This window comes from Ixodes scapularis, unplaced genomic scaffold (genome assembly GCF_016920785.2).
Source record: "Ixodes scapularis isolate PalLabHiFi unplaced genomic scaffold, ASM1692078v2 PGA_scaffold2__306_contigs__length_199485367, whole genome shotgun sequence".
Lineage (NCBI taxonomy): Eukaryota > Metazoa > Arthropoda > Arachnida > Ixodida > Ixodidae > Ixodes > Ixodes scapularis.
In genome coordinates, this window is record NW_024609857.1 from 75,000,377 (window position 1) to 75,021,439 (window position 21,063).

Here is a 21,063-nt window from a genome sequence, read left to right on the forward strand (position 1 = left end):
CAGAGTGCTCGTCGTCTGCGAGGGACCAATGGGAGCAACCAGAAGATGGCGTGCTGTCCCAGAATGGCATTCCATCTTAGAGCATTAGAGCCTTTAGGGTTCACAAACTTGCGGCCCGGTTCAACGAGATAATTGGAGCAGAAAAGATATGTTTGCATTAAGCGTAGCGAGACGAACTTGCAATGCATGTCAAGCCAAAAGAGTCTGCTGCTACGTGCTGCACCGCACTGCCATTTCCCGACGTCGTGTCTGGACAAAAAGTTGTCACAGTTGGCTTTTAAATGCGATTTCGCGGAACGAGCAGAAGCTGGCTCGCAGTTGTCGCCTTCGCTGCGTTGTCAGCTAGAAGCTTCCCGAAATTAAGTCACAGTAACAACTATTGCAAACTCTTTCCACCAGGAAAAGGAGCAAACGCTGGTACAGCCCAGGTGGGAGCATCTGCGTCGCAAGTTATGGAGGCACTGCATGTCGTGGCTTTCCGCTGCGTTTGAACACACAACATGATGACTACTACTCTCCAAGAATATAAGAGGGTGATTACGTGTCTTTCTGGGTAATAAAAGGTGGGAGTTCTGAGCATGCCCGTGTTTACCAGGTGCCAAATGGGACCCTTTTTTTTTTTTAGATTAACTTGTTCCAACTTCGTTTAGTTCAAACCATTTTAGGATCCCCAAAAAATTTGAATTTACGAGCTTTTTCTGCATCTAGCTAAGGCTCTTCTGCATTGCCATGAAATAAAGCCCTTCCGAGAAGAAAAGTGATCGCCCTAGAAGCTTTTTGACATGTATGGTAGGGTATGAAGACTTTGAGGCACGCCTTGGCCGGTTCTCATGGTACCCTGACAAACCAGCACAGATGATGACATCAAAAAAAGATCTAAACTCCAAGCTCTCGAGGGAATGACGAGTCAGTTCTTTGTTCCCTCGAGAGCTCCAAGTGCAGGATTTTTTCGCACTCAAACGGGGCAGGCCGCCATGACCAACCAATTTCACATGCATATAGACCACATTTCCAGTTTGCAGGCACGTTTCAAATCTGTACCTGGGTAATGCAGTAGCTATAAAAAAGTAATAAGCTAAAACTTAGGAAAAAAAAAAGCCTTTGTTTTTAATTTAACACATTTTTTTGTATTTAACCAAATAATTTGTTGTTACCCTCAACCTTCTTGCAAACCTGAGCTCCTTGGCATTTATTGTCACATATAAAATTAGATGAATTAAAAAACTGAAACAAAACATTTATTAAGGCAAACTTGCACCCGCAACAAGAATCGACTAGAACTTTCCAGAATAACAATGATCGGTAAAAGAAAGAACCGGATCGAGCAGGGTACTAATCCCCATTCCTCTGCATAATGGCCACGTGGGTTGCCAATTCTGCCACTTGCGTGGCAATGTAACACTGTAGTGATCGCAAGAATGCGAGCCAGCACAACACCCATCCTGCAAGCACCACGGGTACCGGCACGACCCAGGAATGGAACTTGCCACGTACGAATCTGTGCAAGCTTTCACTCCACATGACGACAAGCTGCAGTTTGCAAACGCACTCAAGTCCCAAGTCTTGCCTGAAACATGTCAATGTGTGCCTGCAACAATTCTCAAAAAAGGAATGGGTGTACCTGTCGTTTGTCCTCGGAAGCAAGGTCCCCAGCTCCTTGATGCGATCGTTGATGTTGAACCTTCTCCGCCTCTCAACTGTTGAAAGAATAAACACCATGATGTGAACAAGCCATTTCAAAAATGCTACCCCAATAAATTCCCATGTATGAGGGAAGCGGCACTAATGCTTACTTTATGTGGGTCAACTCCTCCTATTATTAGTCACACAAAAAAAAAAAATCCGCAATAAGAATTTCAAAGGCACCACAGTAATTTTAAATCTGTTTAGAAATATTTGCGGAAACTAAATGTTTACAAACCTGTCATCATGCTGCACAAGCATACTTATCAAATTTACATTGTTTTAGGGGTGAAAGCAAATAAAGTCAATCACACGACTGCGCCAGTCCATATCTGTGCATGGCAGCCACTTCAAACTCTCAAGAACTCAAAACAAGCATGAAAAACAGGCAACTGGTGCAGCGACAATAAAGGGGGCTAAGAAAAGTAAACTTTGTCATTCAAACTTTTGTGCTCTTTCTTGATGTTACCCTTTAAGAATTATCAAACAATTTCCTGCTAATCAGACTAATCACATCAATATCCACGTATGCCGGTAACTATGGGTCGTCGTAGTATTATGACAGGCTTCCGCTCACCCATGCGAAATAACTGAATGCAGATTAGCAACTTCCACTTCACCTTCCGAATATCATGCACAAAACACTAAGTGTTTAATTTCACTGCAGGGCCCACCAAAGATTTAGCACTGCTTAATAAATTCAAATTCATTCATTAATTTTTATGTCCATTTATTTTCAGTGTCCCGGAACAAATTCGACATCTCTGTTCACAATCTTTGCAGCCTATAAAACTACAAGCGTGACAAAAAAAAGAAAGAAGATAACTTGCGACAGACTGGTGCTTTTCTCGTATTTAATTTCTCAATGACGCACTTTCACAGCTGCAAAGCTAGAAAGGAACACTGAGAAAACATTTGTCCTGCAATCACACTCGCTCATCACATACCAACTTTCAGAGAAAAACAGCAGCCTGCACAGAATGTGTTTTGTTTGCAAGATAACACATGCAAACTATGGCCCAGGTGTGGTGAAAGTGTATGCAGTAGGCATATAGCACTCATCTCACGTTTTTCCACATTTTCAAACTGGGTTCTTAGGAGTTCCCTAAGGTCCCATTACGGGTTTTCCAAGCTCTTCCTCAACTGCCCCTTACCCAAAGTTCAGCATTTTTGCAGTTTAAGTACTATTCAAGCAGATACAAGCCATCCATTGCTGCCTAACTATGTGCCACACCCCTATTTTGTGCACTATTGTTTGGAAGGTCTGTAGTCAGTATAATTTTTGTAGTAGCACTCTGACGGAATGTAGTGCATAGTCCAGTTTTTCATAGTAATGCCCTATACACCAACTCATGTTTACAAACAAACCGGAGCGCCCCTAGCGGACGCCACCGGCGCCGCGCATGCGCGATGGGGGTGTGGGCAAGAAGCTTGCCGTCGCCCATAAACAAACCTTTGAAATGCGATGTTGTCGGCGTCAGTGTGAGTCCCGCTGCTCTTTTTCGCATTCGAATTGTTGATTCTACGTCTTCCTGGCGATGCCTGACTACTTGAGCGGCGTCAGCGAAATTAACGAGGCTTGTTACACCGCAAAACTTCGCGTGAATAATGTGACATATCGCGATTCATTCCGCGTGGACGCCGCAGTATGTACGCTAAAACCTGATCCGCATGATGAGATTTCGCTCGCAATTTTCAGCCGCGACGCCGCTCGGGCTGCAAAAGCGTGAACCGTAGCTGAGATAGTCGACGTCGATACTGAAAATCGCAAGCAGAATCGGACCAAGTCAATTAGGCATAGCAAGTCAGTGACGGTCACTCGGAACAATGATCAACATCTCCTTGTATTTACCGTTTACATCGAGCCTGCTTACCAACCTTCAAACTTAAGTCTTTTGAGGCCTGCACTTACTTCGTATAGCAAGTACCGGGCCAACATTTGATCTACGGGCCGGCGTCGTCTAAGAGAGCAGACGACAAGCAGAAACGTTTGAAAGAGCAGACGACATTTCGAACGATCAGGCAGCCGTTTGAACTTGAAGACGCACTGAACGTAGTCCGCAGGTGGTCTGCACAACTTGATGGTTTTCTGGCGTTCATGTTGGAATAAAACAAATAAATCTGGTGACCACAAGTATCCCTGAATTCAACTCAAAGTGCTTCCCGCCCAAGCAATCGTCGTCCGTCGGCGTCTGCTTTTCCCTTTTCACGGCGCATATCCAGATTCTTGGATGAACCGAGCACGTGAAAACTGACCTTCAAATCTTTCTCGACTCTTTTGGTACAGCCCCAGTCCCAGGATTTTAACGAGAAGGCAGGTTTTTGTCTGGTTCCCTTCAAAACAACGCAAGAATACACATCAGGCATGGGGACTTCTGCCCACAGCCCCAGACCGGAAGTGTGACCGACACGCCACCACCGCGCCGTGATGTCACAGAGATGAGTTGGTGTATACTGTGTGAAAGTGAAACTGTTCAATGTTCTAATGTATTGGGTTAATGCTCTGGATTATATTTCTTCAATGTTCCAATATGAAGGCTTATATATGGCAGTTTTTGGACACTACTGTCAAGACCAGTTATAGCGAAGTCAACGGGAATCGGAAATTACTTCACTATATACACTATTTCGTTATAACCGACTTCGTTTAACGAAGTGCAAAAGGGAATGTGAAATTGTGATCGCTTCACTGTAGCCGCTATTTCGTTATAACCAACTTCATTATAACCAGTCTCGACAGAACTAGAAAGATTAAGTATTATGATTATTATTATTAATAATTTCATCATAGCCAAATGAGAGGGGTTCCTCAGTTGCTATGGCAGATAGGGTTCCTCGAGATCAAAACTTTTGAGACACCCTAGTCTACAGAAATAATGTGGCTTTCCTACTAGCATTGCCACTATTCAGTGGGAGGATTGAACAGTGACGCTCCTCTGGTCTGCCAATCTTAAAAAAAAACCAAAGGTGGTCAGTGGGGCAAAGCTCAAAGTTCTCTGAGCATGGCCAAAATCCTTGTTCCATTTAGGGGAGACAAATGTGGCCCAAGTCACATGCCAGAAACATGGTTTCAAAGCTACATCAGTAAAGGTACTGTGCAATTAGTCTATTTATAAAGCATGTTCTATAAACTAAATTTCTTTTTTTTTTTTTTTTTTACGTTGCCAGGCTATACTGTGAATTAAGAGTTGCACGGCCCAAAACGGCATGCCGGAAAAGAAGCATCCACATCCCTACATTGAAACAGTAATTCAGCTGACAGATGCTCAGACTTCATAGCGCTTCGTAGGGCAGGTGTCGTAATAAAAAAAGAAAAGACTGCATGCTACCCTAAGGACGGCAAGGATAGTTCCTTACCTCTCCCTGACACAAAGAAAAATCAGTCAACATTCTGAGATTCACCCACAACTACTTCTTCACTTTAAACATCCAACCACCTCAGAGTTACTTCAGACATATTTGAATGCATTACCCACATCAAAATGTTAATGCAAGCTGCTTTTATGCTTCTCATTATGTGCAACAAAGAGAAGCACATAAAAAATATTGAATCAATCTCTTCCCGTATGGTAGCCAATTGGTCCAACTGCCAGCTTCTGAATCTGCATTTATGTCCGAAACAAGCAGGCCCTCTGACTTCACCCCCCCCCCCCCCCCCCCCCATTCCCTCCCCCCCATTTAAAATAATGATACCACACCCAAAATCGCAAGATTATGGAAGTGGACAGTTGCTCAATTTGTCTTATACTCGTTTTATGTGCTGGGTGTCTGGGAAAAAAGATCACAGTGTACTTTCACTGAAAATTTAGACTATGCATTGCCGAAAGCTCAGTCTTTGCCCAAACGTAGCGCTAGCAGTTCAGACCAACTGCCAATGTTTTAGAACGTGCCATTATCTCATTTTTTTTTTAAATTTTTAGAAATTTTCAATGAGAAAGTGGTGATCAACGAAGCTCATAAATAGATGGAGGTGAATGGTGCCAGCTGCTTGGAACATAGTAAATTCCCAAAACTTGCTTTTAACCCTTTAGCAGTCTTGGGCGAGCTTAGCACTTCAACAAGAATGCGTCCCTAAACCGTTCAGGACGAGTATAGCTCTTCTGTCTTCTCCGGTTCATGCACTCAATCGTTTTAGACGATCGAGGCTCGCTCATAGCTTAGTTCGTGGCTCTGCCAAAAGATGGCAGCACCGACTTTTTCATCTTGCTACCATTCCGTTTATGGCTAGAAATATGATTTGGAAGGCTCCAAACACCATTATGAAGACAACATCCCCCAAACAAAAAAGGGTTAAGAGGTTAATTTTCGAAACGGGTGACAGCAAGCTCTGAAACTAAGGCACCTGGCCTGGACCGGTCGTCCTATGTGTGGGTGGAGACGGAGTGCTCGGCGAAGGGCAGCTTATTTTTGCGGTGACGAACATGCCAAACTATTTTGCCCAGATACCCTGTACTGTGGCCCATTCTGAAGTTACATCGGAAAGCAACACCGGCAGTGCTCCACAGCCGGCCGAGCAGGAGGCAGAAGAGGAGAAAGAAAGCCTCACTCATGTTGTGGTTGTCCTTCTTCTGGCGGTCCTTGGCCAGTGCCCTAAGGTCGTTGTCGAACAGCGGGAGGTCTTCCTCCTTGACCAAGGCCAGGTCGGGGGGACAGGACGATGACACATTGTTCTTGCCCGCACCCGGCCAGACGTCCTCGAACTCCACCATGGAGCCCGGAACTGTGGCATGGCCGCCCAGTGTGGTCAGGAAGTCATCGTTCTCGAAGTGCGAGATGTCGTCGAAGGCGTCGTCAAACTGAGCCAAAAGAGAGTGAGAGATCTTGTTACTCACCTGGCCAGCCCAACTAAAACTCCTTCAACACAAAAAAAAACAAAAAAACTTTGTTTATTGTTCAATTAAGCTCAAATTACACTCAACTCTCAAAGAAGCTCAGATACAGTATAAACCCCATCTAGTCATCAACAGTTTAGGAAACACAGGGTGCGGCAAGTCCCGAGAATCTCCTCATCGCTCCTGAGACAATGAAACTGCGGCATTATCTGGCAAGCATGCTGAAGAATGAATCACGAAGCAAGGATTGCGAATGTAAGAAGCCACGCCCTGCAACTCAAGCTGTCGGTGAGGCAGGCTTTTCTTCGGCACCGAAAAGGCTCAACCACCCCTTTGACAGTGTCCAAACAGAGCGGTAACTCAATCGTTACTGTCTAGTGTAATTCGCGCATAAGTGCTCTCACTTCGAAGTCGCACATGTGCTGTTCTGTTCCCCCATCTTAGTCGCACCTTGGCGCCATTTTGTGGGGATGTGATTACGTTTGCAGTTTACGCTTTGCAATAATCCTGTGCAAGTAATAGAATGGCCTGCCGACCTCAAAGCCTGGTCTCTGGCAAGATTTTTTTAATGCATAGGACAAATGCCGGACCAGGCAGACAATAAAGGGTCCATTGCCAAATTTTAAAAATTTACTGTTTGTTACACGCAATGGGCAAAGTAATGATGTGGAAATGGGTTTGAATATTTAACAAGGCGTAACAATTTATTAAAGCTGCATTGTGGAGCAGCATTGTGAAGCGGCAAACCATTTCTGGTCACTGACGACCTGATGGGGCAAGCGAAAGAATTCTTCTAATCTCGCAACATGCGTCCCCAAAGTTTAGAAATCATTACTTTACAAAATGATTACTAAGCGCTTCAGTTGCATGAATTGTTTTCACAATGGATACAAAAGATGGGGGCTGCTGAAATGGAAAACTTCTACGAGGGAGGTAATAAAAACTTGTGCTGTGATTTGACAAATCCCTTTACATTGAAGAGGATTACGTCGGTAGATTAAGGTATGCAGAATTAATTGAGCATTATCCTGCACATGTCATCCCGCTCTGAAGAAGTGTTTTTCCCAAACATACGGCTGCACAGTGGTGAAGCAAGATACACAAAATCGCAGTGTCTGCTCAGCGAGTCACCCTCGTCATTATGCACCAGTGCCCAGTGTGAAGCAGACTCAATGAAGCTAAATACTAGCCAGCTCAAACAGACCTCAAACAATGAGCAATATTAGGAAACCCGAGTACTCTCGGTGTTTGATATAAATGTCAAACCGAATGGTACTCTATTCAAATCAATAATCTAAAACATTTCAAGAATTATTAAGTGCCTACCACAATGCCCCACCAGTACAGCGGGAACAGAGTTATGGCTTTAGTATTGAGTCCTCAAAAACCATTATTTTGGGTATTGACGTTTGCTGCAAGGCTGGCACAAATTGCGCACATATTAGGAAATGCTGTCAGAATGTAATACGATGAGGAGTTTGGTGAAGCATTCGCATCACTGCATTGAATTCCTCAGATTTTAGCAAGAAACAAATTTCGCAGAACTATCACAATGCAAAGGTCCATAGTGGTAGTTCTGCAAAATTTGTTTTTTTGCTCAAATCTGGGGAATTAAATGCAGTGATGCATTCCAAAAGGTACACAAGGCATTAAATGCATTCCAAAAGGTACACAAGGCCATAAAAAGTTTTTAAGCTTTTGGCAATCTGCACACACACAGGTACAATCTCAAAATTAGTAAACAGTACTTGCAAATAAAAAAGCAGACACTGGGAGCGTTAAATAGCATCTCTCTCAACTCTAAACGGAGTAACTCAAATCCGAGTTCTTAGAGCATCTACTGAACGACAAAAAAGCAGAGCTCTTCAGCTACTTCTATGCAGTTTCCACTTCGTCCCCCATGGCAGACAGTCTCCGATTAAAATAGAACCCAACAAAGCCGAGCACGATGCTTTTATTTGACGCCAGTATCAAAAGAAGCCTCGACAAGGTCGTTAGAGAAAAAGCGAGTGACTGTAGACTGTAGCGAGTGACTGCGCCGCTGTTCGAAGCGTTCAGAGAGACCCAAAGCAATCAACCTTTCGCAGTGCGGTGCAAAAGGTGCTACTGTTACAAAAACCGTCAAAAACATTGTCAACACACACAAAATATGGAGCTTGGCAGATCTACGCCACCAAGCACGATACTTTGATATGGCCATATGTTTGTTCTGCACTTCTTTACAACTTCCTATAAAATGTATACATATGTACACGGGAAGTCGGCCGCGATTGGCGATCAAGGTTTTGTTGGCTGAAGCGAGCATCGGCCGTCTCTCGGGTTAATCGGGACGAAGTTTTGCGCAAGGTGCCCAGCCGCGCAACAGTCACATTCACACTCTGCCTCGCTCTGTTCAGCACGGATGGGACTATCGGCGATAATCACAGAGTTTCCGTGAAACGCGTTGATAAAAACACGGCATCAAATAAACATTAAAGTGGTTTATTAGCATATCCAAAACAAACGAAATATGCTCCAGGGCATTTTCTAAAAACAGCCCGAGTAGGAAACAAAATTCGAACGCATTATTCGTTTTAACTTGAGCACTTTTCATTACCAAAAAAAAGCAAGCAAACCGCAGACCCATGCCGTAGCTGACGCAGCTTATCCCGCCATATCGCTTGTTTTTTTTTTCTTTTTCGGCACCGGAACTTTTGTCAGCGATTTAGGAAGTCGCTTTTTGCCGTCAAGTGCAAGGAGCGCGAGCTCCTCGACTTTCGGAGCCGCTAATGAATGCACCCACTGCGAGCCAACAGCAAGCATCAAAGCTCATTTTACTAGTCAACTACCGTAAAATCCCGAGAGATGCCCCTCCCCCAAAAGGTAACCCACCCTATTGTTGGCTTGATTCGCTATTTTCTTTTTAACACCGAAAGATAGCCCACTCCTAGTAATCGTAGTGCTGGGATCAATGATGGCCTCGGCATAAATGCATCTATTTAGCTATGGCAGGATATAAGTGAACGTTGCTGACTGGGAAGTACAGTCATCTTTGCTTTATTGCCCCGCCGCGATAACAAGTTTGGCAGGGACACATGACCTTAAAATAGCATTTTTTTAAGACTTTTCAGCCCCACTCCTTATTTTCACCCCATTTTCTCTCAATTTTAGGTTGGCTATTGCGATATTACGGTATGCTTTATGTGGGTGAAGGGCAAGCTTGAATGCATTACTGTCCAATGCCGACTGCAGCCATGCTCCTCACACGTGTTCATACCGCAGCTCACAACGTAAACGTCATGTCCCAGGCACGAATAGGTGCTATCAAACCCATTACAAGACAGGCAGCCAGTCAAACGTGCCGGGGACATTTTGCTCTCGTTCCGGCAACCCTGTATATTCATTTACGATGCGAGACATCTTTCAAAATGGCATTCCGTCGCCAGCTCCCCCTTTACGACGGCCATCGGGCAGAAAGTGCTGCGTTTGGATCACGACGTCCAGGAGCCCGCAATCTCAAATGAGTGCCAATAAAAAAATATGCGCAAGGCGTCGCCGACCCAATTTGACCCGCCAGTCGCTTGACCTTGCACCTAAGCTTCGCCCGATAAAAAGAAGTTTCTCGTGGACCAGACTTCTTTTGCTTACCCAACACCTCAATAATCCAAAACATAAGTACAATTTAGAGACTACGAAATAGTACCCACAAGCAAAAAAAAAAGTCCCGTACAAACATTGTGCAACATTGTGCAAAGTGATATAGCTGCGTACACACGCGAAACACTTGCACAATCAGAATTCTGTTTCTCGATGGAAAACAAAAATCTGCCACTCAAGAAACATACAAACTGAAACGTATGCACAGGCAATGGAAACCAAAAACCAGGAAGCCGGGACATGGTACCCAAGATTTATTTAGCTTCATTACGATGCAGGAAGGTTGTATCATATGTATTCTCGACATCGCTAATGTTTGCCCCCGCGTGAGGGAAAGCAAGGCTGCGATAGACGAACCATGCAATGGAGCGAGCATGCGAGCCTTCCGGGCTCAATGGCGTCTTCTCTCTCCCCAGATAAAACAAGGCTGCCCTCGACATCTTTCCCTTTGTGCGTAAGAGCACATTGGCGAGATGCCTGCATCAAGCGTTATCTCACCGGGCAGTCCTGCCTTAAATCAAGCCCTCGCAGCAAGATGCCATCTTCCTAGCTAACTAACTTCGCTTTACCTTTACATCTAATGCGTCAAAGGCCAGGGTGCATGGACACATACCAGCACAGAGATTGTTGAAGTATAACAGCTTCCAAATTCTTCATTGGTTCAGTTGGCAAGAGTGCCTCTGCATAAATGTATGCAAAACTGCAAATTTCACAAAATTGTGACATTTAGTTGGCTACAACACTTCACACTGCTGCTTCTGCTGTGAAATGAAATCACGGTGTCTGCGAGAAAAGCGAACAGTGCTTTCAAGCTGGAAAAAAAAATGTTCCTTTTTCAAATTAGACAAGGGTAGGTCCTGAATCCTTGGTGTCTTATTCCAACCACTGGCATCAGGTTTGAGCAGAGACTGAGCCCTCGGTAGAGCACGGTTTATTTTTGGGGTGAGAAAAACACCGTTCTTTCCTCAAATACACCTAGCAAAGTGCTTGTGCTCATTTGCATATACATCCTTCTAAAAAATATTTGTAGAACTACAAATTCTCATTTGTAAAAAAAATTAATGGCTTCAACCGATTACTACTTCATAAACATGTAACATTCTTAAAAGGTCATGCAGTGGCAAATTTCAGGAAAATTTCTGCTACATTTACGTTTTGACATTAATTTGGGGTCAGAATTCTGGTAGACTTTAGATGTGCCGCAAGTATGCACTTCATGGCCCTATACTGACAAGGACAGAAAACCCACCCTCCTTAGAGTGCCACAGGAGGTTTCCTCAAAACAAAATTTGGGATAGCAACACATTTTTGCTGTCTTACTTAAGGGACAAAATATTAATTATGCCACAATCGTATCACAGAAAGGCATCTCATAAAAGAAGTTCACCAAAACAACCTTAGGATGCTTGTTCCTTACACTCTTCACAGATTGGAGTTTGCTTTGTTTAAGGTGCTGCATCTAAAACAAACTTTTTTGGAAGATAAAGGAAGCATTTAATCTATATACTCATTTCCTAAACCTTTAGGAAAACAACTGCTCCAAACTTGGATAGCCTACCACAACACAAACTCTCACACATACAAACACACACACACACAAAAAAAAGAGGCTTTAGACAGGAAATAAAAGTGGCCAGTCTTGTGAAACTAGATTATCCTTTGGGATCTCAAAATAGTTTTACTAGATAGTTCCGATAACACAGATAATGGTACCCGACAATCCGCCGACACCTTTCCTCATGCATTGTATTGTTATCGGAATGATCTACAAAAGCTCCCTAATAACCAATCTAAAAAAAATTGTCTGTTCCTTACAGCAACTTTTAAATCAACTGAGCCGAGAGCCGTGGCACTTTACACTCCGCTGTCCACATACACTCTCTCTCAGGCACCACTCGAAATTTTGCAAAGGTGCAAAGATTACATTGTCACATTACACCACTATTTCCTTGCTAAATTTAGCGGGGAGACTCCTCACCCAACGTCACAGTGTCAGGTGATGTCATGTGATGTCGTACAGGACGTCTGCCAAAACGACTTTTCCGAATACCCAGACGTTTCCGAGTTTTCCTTGACTATTCCATCAAAATTCACTAACCAATTCCTAAGGGGACAGGACATGTCTGAAGTGCAGTAAAAACGCTGGTATATCTAATGATCAATGGCATCACGGCACCACCGTCGCGCCGCAGTCACAGCATGCAATGTCTTGTACCTCGGCACAACCCCTGCTCCTCATCTCGATATGCGCAGCCTATGCTCCATTTCAGAATAATTTGGCAAACTGAGGAGGACGTGGCCCCCGCGACCCAATAAGATCACTGGAGCAAGGCACGTGATAACGGTCCATGGTTGAGGTCACAGGGGCTTTGTTACTGCAACAGCAACAGCACCGCCAGCGACAAAAACTAGTTGTAGGCTTCTTTTTTGTTTAACGGCAATTGAACTTGAGCAATTTCATCTCTATCAGGAAGATATTAAAAATAAAGAATAAATTTTCACAAATTTCTTAGTTTCAACTATATTTAAACCAAAACAGTGACGCCACATCCAATTCCACTCCCGATTTTTTTCTCCTCGTAGCGCTGTGGCCGTTGGCGATCACAGTCGTTTAATCGACCGCTTCTGCTCAAAACATTGCACTGGGCACTAGCCCCTGTCATTTGCGGATAAATTGAGCGTAGGGTAGTCTCATGAACTGTTCCCAAAGAGCTTGCTGCTTAAACGGACAGAAAAGTTGCGGAGGTGGACGTTCATCCAAAGCTAGTTGGTTTCGCAGGAGGCAACTCTTGGCCAGCACATGACAGACGGTTTCTCCAGGCCTCGCATTTGGCACATTTAGACACATGCCCCTAGTGTCACATGCTTCGCACCGAAGCTCCTATTGGGTCGCAGTGCCGTAGCCTCCACAGTTCGCTCAGTTATCATGACACAGAGTATAGAACCCTACGCTTCCACGGTAGCTTGAACTTCAAGATCATCTCACTCAAGCAGCAGCATCTGCGGGTGACCATCTTACCTATAGAAACAGTCTGTTTAGAAGTAAATGGAGACGCTCGAAAGACAAGCTCTTGAGTCGTGAAGCCATTCAGCGGAGGTGTCATTTTGTTTTGATGCTAATCTCTGGCTTCCACAACGTACTAGCTTGGGAGCCGAGATTTTAATTGGCACGGTGGCCGAGTCACTTGCAATGTGTGTCGTAACACGCACGCGTCTTTTGCTGTGTAGCTCAGTTTCCCCGACTGATGCCGACTGGGGTGGAAATTCTGCAACTTTTCCCAGCTTTTCAAGACTCTCCCAATTTCTAGGTTGGTAGACACACTGGACAAATTCGCGATTTCCCTGCTAAATTTAGCGGGCCATGACTCTGCACCAAATACACGCCGGAATCGACTGCGAAACCTCATTAAAATTTAACTGTAGCCGTAAAAAAGAAAGGAAGCTAATTTTGTTTTGTTTTTTACGAGGGAAATTACGAGGTAAATTAAGCTTTTGATGGCATTTCCTTGACTATGCGGACTCCCAGACGGACGATTATGTTGGAACGTCCCTCCAACCAAACTGCCAACTGCAGATTGCAAACGACAGCCGATATGCGAAAGGGTCCAGCCAACGTTATCTGTCTCCGACAGCCTTCCTTCGTGAGCCGGCCACACGTTCTATATCAGACCATTGTGAAGGCCACAAAGGCAGACAATGAAGCGTGTCCGCGAAGTGGATTACGACAGAAAGTATCGACGTGTGGGCACACGCACGACAATGTACGGAACTGGTCTCCAGCTGCCGTTAAAGAGTGTAATCTAGCACAATTATTAAATACTCATGCACGCCAAAAGTTGTGGCGCCCAACCCGATTAACCTCCCCTGCGAAGATAAGGTTCGTGATATGCTCGCCGTCTCCGAGAAGATAATCACTATTGCTAATAATTATAAGAGCAAAAAAAAAAGACTACAGAAAGTAAGAAGAACCTTGTATAGCACTTAACCTAGGCCTAATCAAACAAGCAGGTACAAGAACCATTAAAGAAAGAATTCGGTTCATTATGTCCACGGTATTTTCTGTTCTCAGCCAAAGACTAATTGAGTGTAACCAACTTGATTACTTGGAGGGTTCCTTAGACAGAAAGGCATGTGGTAAGGTGCAAGGGGTATGGACAATAAAGATAAAGCCATTTTGCTCCTTAAAGGGCAACTCCGCTTAATTTCAAAATTTTTGAGATAGTGGCCGATTTTGCTTTTTGAAGCACTCAAAAACAATACCCAATCTTTTGATTCGCGAAAAATAAAATATTTTTCGTGTAATTTTACTCTAGCCATGATCACAAACTGAAACCGAAACGGTGGCAAAGCCGGACAACATTGTATATTCGGCATCACTAAGCATGTACACCCACGTCCCACGTGATATACAAGGGGAAGAAGGAGCTCCCCTCTTATCAGGATCCTCCTTTGTGCCTCCTGGATTAGCACAGGCGTCGCTATTCTCCTCCCAGAAGATTATAGAAGATTAACCTGTCACTCAAAATTCTTACAAAAGCAGCTTCACTCTCCTCCTTCTACTTGGTGTTGAAAAGTATGCGATGTAACACAAGCCGCGCTCAACGAGGCGATCGGCTTATCAGTAGTATCAATAGTCGAGCGCCGGGCCGGCCGAGCGCGTCACTCACGTCTTTCACGGCGCTGGCGCCACCCGTGCTCTCCCCGGGAAAGAAAACAAAATTGAAAAAAAAAAGTAAAGAAGCTGTACATGCTTGATGACGTCGCGGACGTGCCGGGAGAAGGAATTTGGAGAAAGCGGAAATGCAGCCGGGCAGTGTTGTCTGGCCCGCACGTCTCATCCAAAACCAGCGGATTCGTGCTTGTCAAACTTTGCCAGCGATTTTAATAAACTTCTAGGCGGAATTCCGTCGTAATATTTGCCATGGGGGTTTTGTAGATGATAACAAAGAGAACTGTATAGTTTTGCACTACTGGAAAAGAAGCGGAGTTGCCCTTTAAACAAAATAGCTTCATCTGCTCTTCTTTCTTCACATTAATAATAAATATTTGCACATTGTCTTCGCACATATGTGTTACTAAAGATAACCAGATTTTGATTTTCTCCCGATAGGAAATACAAATACTTCACTAAAAAACCCATGTATTCTATTTTTGGAAAAAAAAAACACTAATTAATTTTCCTAAGATTCGATAAAATATTTGTCAACTACAATCAGTTCTTCCTCAAAAACAGTCCCTGGATTAAAGCAAAATGGGAAGAATATTCCAAATACTTCGAAATATGTCTGAAAATAGCTCTAAGATCTAGCGGCGGCATTTAGAAGCACCTGTCGTCCCATGGTTTCTCTGTCTCCTTTGCGCACCCTATTAAAGGATCTCAAGGGGAAAAAAAGCAACAGACTACTGCAGAGTACCCGTTTAAAAATGGCGACAACAAAAACAAACTGCATCATGAGTACGGCAGAAACAAAACTGATATGGGTCTCGCGATTGTTTTCTGCCACAAAGTATCTCCAAAACCAAGAATGCTCCACCCCGCGCATCATAACAAGACGCGTGCGTCACAGACATTGTCTCTAAAATCGCTGAATGGAGCGCATTAGAGCCACTAAATAGGCTACACTGAAGCTTCGACTAACGATGCTTCAGCCATCGTGGTGCTTAAAACCATTCTTGCGAGTCGTTCAAAGCCTCATACGAAATTACTAGAAATGCTTTTCCGTCCTCCAGAAATGTTAGGACACTCCAAGTCAAAGATGTAGCAAGGAGACATTGCCCCATCTTCCCGACACCGTACCTAAAGACGAAAAAATCACAATTTCAAATCATAACGATCACCGATTGCGTTCGCTCTGCACTCCGCACCAAAAGAAAGTGCCGATACTTAAGTGTAGCTTATTCTGTGGCTCTAGTGCACATTGCACCCAGCCCGACGCCAATGTCTAAGTCTAACCGTCGCAACGATTCGCGACCCACATTTTCAGATGGAAAACTCTCAGCTCGCTCCAAAGGCAAAACAAACCCCAGATGGACGGCACCTGCCACGGTTCGTCGTCCCCCGTGAACTGTTTTCGGTTCGCCAACGTACCATGTACACACCCCAAGAGTATGAAGTGTGAATACGAGGTCGCGTTTCTCAGTGGTCGTTGTCTTTACCTCACGCAAAGGAGGCGGCAGCGGCACGCAGCGAATGTCGGAGTGAAGGCTGATGTCACACATCTTTCAGTCGCACCAGCTCGTAGGCGTCGACGGTGCCTCACCTGAGCGCTTCATCGAAGCCCAGTCTGGTAACACTGGTCAGTATAGATGCTATTAGGCTATAATAGCCAAATTAGTAGAGCCCTGCATATCCGCGGATATTTGGAGTAAACTGGCGGATTCGGATAAAAATGAATCAATTTGGCGGATTGTGGATCGGATGCGGATGACAGGGGCAGCGGATGCGAATCGGATATCTGCGGGTCCGGATCCGTTTTTGCTGAGGCGGCCTATAAACGTGTGCGACCGTACAGTGTAGGGTGACTGAGTGAGTGATACTATGAAGTGCATCATCTAATGTATTGCAAATGCAAACTACTCTCTTAGATTTAAGGTGCCAATCGGGGAGAAAATTGTTCTTTACGCCAATAAAGATTTGCTTCTCCCTAAAGATTGCTTTAGGTGCCAAAAAATACTGTCCCTAGAAAAAGCAAAGAATGCAGGAGCATCGGTCGTCCCGGGAAGAGTGTTCCTTGCCAGGAAAGAGCGGAAAACGTTCTTTGGGCAAAGAAAGCTAAAACGTACAAGCAACAAGAAAGCAGAAGAAGCCTGCAAGTGGCTTCTTTGCCTACAAGTATATGTTGAGGAGACTGAATTCGATCCTCTAGAGTGGTGGAACTTCCGCCAGCACGAGTTTCCGTACCTCATTCTTGTAGCGCAGTTTGTGCATACCATCCCAGCATCAAGTGCACCAACAAAGAAAGACTTCTCGCTAGCGAGTATTAATTTAAGAGAGGCGGGCCAATCTGAATCCGTCTGAGTTGGCGATATTCTGTTTCTTCTACACAACGACCTCGACAAGTGAAATGTTGCGTGTGTGCGCGTTTTCTTTTTCTCGACAGTTGGCAGTGAATTATTTTTAAGTATATGGTTCTGAGCACGCAGTTGAGAGTTTGCATTTAAAACTGTAACCAATAGGAGGTGTTGCCATTATTGAATATTGTGATATTTTCCCAGTAGTGTACTCGCGCCTTTTCACATATACACAAGTATTTTGCTGCTGCGAGTGAGCACCTTTCCTCCCACTTTTTTACTGTTTTAACTTAAAAAAGATGACACAATGTTATTAGTCTGTCCTTTGACAATCTTCATGCTTATAAAATATCTGTCTGCTTGAAGTGGGCTCTACAAAGCAAAAAGGAAAACAAATTTAAATAATCTGTCTTCGAGCACATATACTGGACAGAGCGTGAGTGCCACGGACTCCCAAGAACTGCGATCATCCTTCAAACGATGCGAATGGTCTTTGGGAGGATGATCATTTCTTTTATAAATATGATCAAACAAAACACGATAAAATGACTTTCACTGTATTCTTACACGAAGAGTTCTTGTATAAAGGTAAGCAGACGGCTTATAGGATACCATCCAGATTTTTTTATTTTTTTAAGGTTTATTAACGCTTGATTTTATTATGTAGAATGGATGCGCAGATTGAGAGTCGGATACATTTCCGAATTTTGCGGATGCGGTTCGGGTACGGATACAAAGTCTGCGGATGGCGGATCGGATGCAGATACAATTATTTAAGAACAATGAGGATGCGAAGTCTGCAGATACGGATTGGATGCAGATGATCAAATTGTTATCCGCGCAGGGCACTACAAATTAGGTTAGTGTCTTGTTGTAGTTGGCATGGAACTTGCTAGGTGAATGGGGGGGGGGGGGGGGGGGGGGAAAGGAAAAGTAACGACGAGACCTACTTTTTCTCACAGTGCATTCTGGAGGGCAGTGGATGGATGATTTATCCTCCAAATGCCACGAGATTTTTTTTTTTCTCTTTTTTTTTCTTTCCTTTTCTGACATTGACCTTTCAAGCTCCGATTGAACCACAAACCATACTTGGATAGCAATCTAATTACTTCTGGGGTTGTTAGCAATTGTAATTAGTTACTTTTGACTCAAAGTAATAGTAGTTGCAATTGGGCCACAGCAATTGCAAAATTTCAATTGCAATCTCAATCACCGGGCGATTCAGATATCATACGAAGGGTGGCTGGCTGCAATTTCAAAATCATTCATTATTTTAAAATCTCTAGAGTATAAACGAAGGCATGAATATTTTGCCCCCCCCCCCAAAAAAAAAAAAAAATAAATAACACAAAAATCTATGGACACAATACACTGTAGAACCTGAAAGGTAGGGGGAGTAGCATTTATGCTCACCAACAGCATTGTCATATTTGGTAGTAAATGACAATATTATCAGAAAAAGTCCAATAAGCTTGAGAAGCAATGTGTGTGTGTGTAGGCAAATAGTCCTACATATTATTAGTCGGAAATTACATTGCACATATTTTATAAAAATTCTCAAACTTGGCACGGGACCGAAGGTACGAGCAAACAAGTCCATACCAAAATCCCACCCTTTTCCCATTTTCTTTTTTCATGTTTACAAAGTTTGTTTTTGATTTAAACCCAGGGACCACCCCCAGTTCGGTCGCGCACCAGTCATCTAGCTGTGTTTGGAGTTTTGCGTTCGTCATTTGTCCCCCTTGATCCCTTTCTGCAGGGATTATTTTAGTCATTCTTGTCCAGCTGGCTGTCACCTTTGCCTTATTTGCATTATTCTCTCAACTCGTTTGCCATGCCGGGGACGCATCAATGTAATCAGTAATCCGCTTGGAAAAATTACACAAATTAACCTCTCTCAAAAAAAAAAAAAAAAACTCAAAATTAGACAAGAATATGAAATAATGCAGGACAAAAAGAAAACGAGGTTTTATTTTTAGTTTTACATTATAATGGAGCGCGGAGGAAGCTACGAGCCACCAAAGCCAATCCAATGATATTTGAATAAACGCTTCCTCTTTCGCATTGAGTGCCTCGCGAGTGTCACGCGATCTTCGGGAGCGCGCGGGGCCACCTGGTCGCCTGACACGTCCCCCACCCTCTTCCCCCCGAGCGCTGGCTCGGCTGGGATGGCTCGTGGCACCCGCCGAGGTCCATAGGAAAAAAACAATCGCGGTCGCAAGTTGAGCGTTTTCTTTCTCCCGACAGCGCAACGGGGGCTCCACGGAGGCGTTGCCGGGAAAACGAGGGACGGCGGCAGACCGCGATGTCCCCCAGTCCACAGCACCAGCTGCGCCGAAACGACATCGCCAGAAGATTGGCGGCCTGGATTCCGTGGGCTCGGGCTTTGGCGGCCCGGCAGCGCCACACTCCAGCCACTTCGCTGTCGGAGCGGCGCGAGCTACGCACTCGCCGGACCAATCAACCGCCTTCCATTTTTCGGCACCCGAACCCCGCTCGTTGGGTATGGAGAAGGGAGCGTGATCACGTGGTCAAAGACAGCCGTGGGACCAGTCCTAACGAGCACCTGGCTTCCACTGCACTGTCAGCTCAGGAAGCGTGGATGATCGCACTGCGGCCGCTTCACTCGAACCTCGACAGTAGTGAAACGTGGCAGTCCACGCCAGTACAGCGCAGCCGAATTAAGGGAGCCGAAGAACGACATTCATGCTTTCACATTCGCAACTCATAAATGCTCAAATGTCCTTTTTTTTTTTCTTTTTTTTTTTTTTTGTAGCGTTTGAATTATGCACGCAAAATTCATGACGTCACGGAATGGTCATGCTCTTTCCACCTCAACAAGATGGTCATGCACTCTCTCCACCTCAACGTGATGGCCACAGCTTCTCCTCTACGCGCCCGAAGTACCGAGAAAATAAGTGGAAAGGAGGTAACTACCTACTAAATTGCGTCTCGCGCTGTCAATATTGCTCTCATTTTTTTTTTTCGCCTATAATTAATTTTTTGACCCGCGTGTCCCAATCAAACTGTTACTTTTTTTTTTTTTCAAAGAGCACATGCAAAGGAAAAAATATTTTTTTAAACAGCTTAGATGGGAAAATGATATCAGAAAACGATTATACAACGAAGAAAAACAATTTTAGAACTATATTTACGGCGCTTTTATCACGTCACTGGTCCATATTTGTCACGTGCTGCTTGCGCTCTTTCGGAAGCTTCCTATGGCCTCCAAGAGTAAATTATTCTCCTTTGTTTGGAGTATAACAAAAAACTAAGATTAATAAGTAACTTTTACAGCCCAAAGGAAACTCCTGAAAAAACGCGAGCAGAAGTGATAGACCTGTGCGCCGGTCAGATGACGGCGGCGGCGCCCCGAAACAGACGAACTTGCGCGGCGACGGCGGCGTGGAGAAACGCGTTGAAGCGGCGTTCGTACAATGCTCAGCGTGCGGCGGCCGCGTGACTTTGCGGCGGCGGCGACGGAGCGCACAGGCCTACCACGTGAGCAGAGGCGGCTCCCGCGACCGCTAACTACAAATTCGTACAGTGCCGTAAATATAGCTCTATATTTTTTTTTTCTTCGTTGTAAAATCGTTTTATGGTATCCTCTTTCCATCTAAACTGTATAAAAAAAAATTTTTTTTTTTTCTTTGCATGTACACGAGCGAGGAAAACGGGCGCCGTGCAGCCGTGCGGTGATTTGGGCGGGAGATCCAACTATGGGGGGCGCTCTATCGAGCTTCTTGTTACTTCTCGTCCAACACAACCCAGTGTTTACTAACCTGGAATAACGAAGAAATTGAGCCTCGTCATCTCCGATTTCTCTGATCAAAAACAAACAAGAAAATTCTGTTTCTTGTCCAAACAGCTCAAGCGCACCGCTCGAGGCGTGACTGTGACG

General features: G+C 44.4%; 1 protein-coding gene across 1 annotated transcript in view; it reads right to left on the minus strand.

Moving 5' to 3' along the window:
* LOC8036920 (transcription factor E3) overlaps positions 1-21,063 on the minus strand; it is a 104,199-nt gene that overhangs the window by 7,954 nt on the left and 75,182 nt on the right. The window contains exons 4-5 of the mRNA XM_029968270.4: positions 6,230-6,479; positions 1,622-1,697 (exon numbers count right to left, since the gene is read on the minus strand). Coding sequence (XP_029824130.1) covers positions 1,622-1,697; positions 6,230-6,479 — 326 coding nt within the window. The remainder of the gene's footprint in view (positions 1-1,621; positions 1,698-6,229; positions 6,480-21,063) is intronic.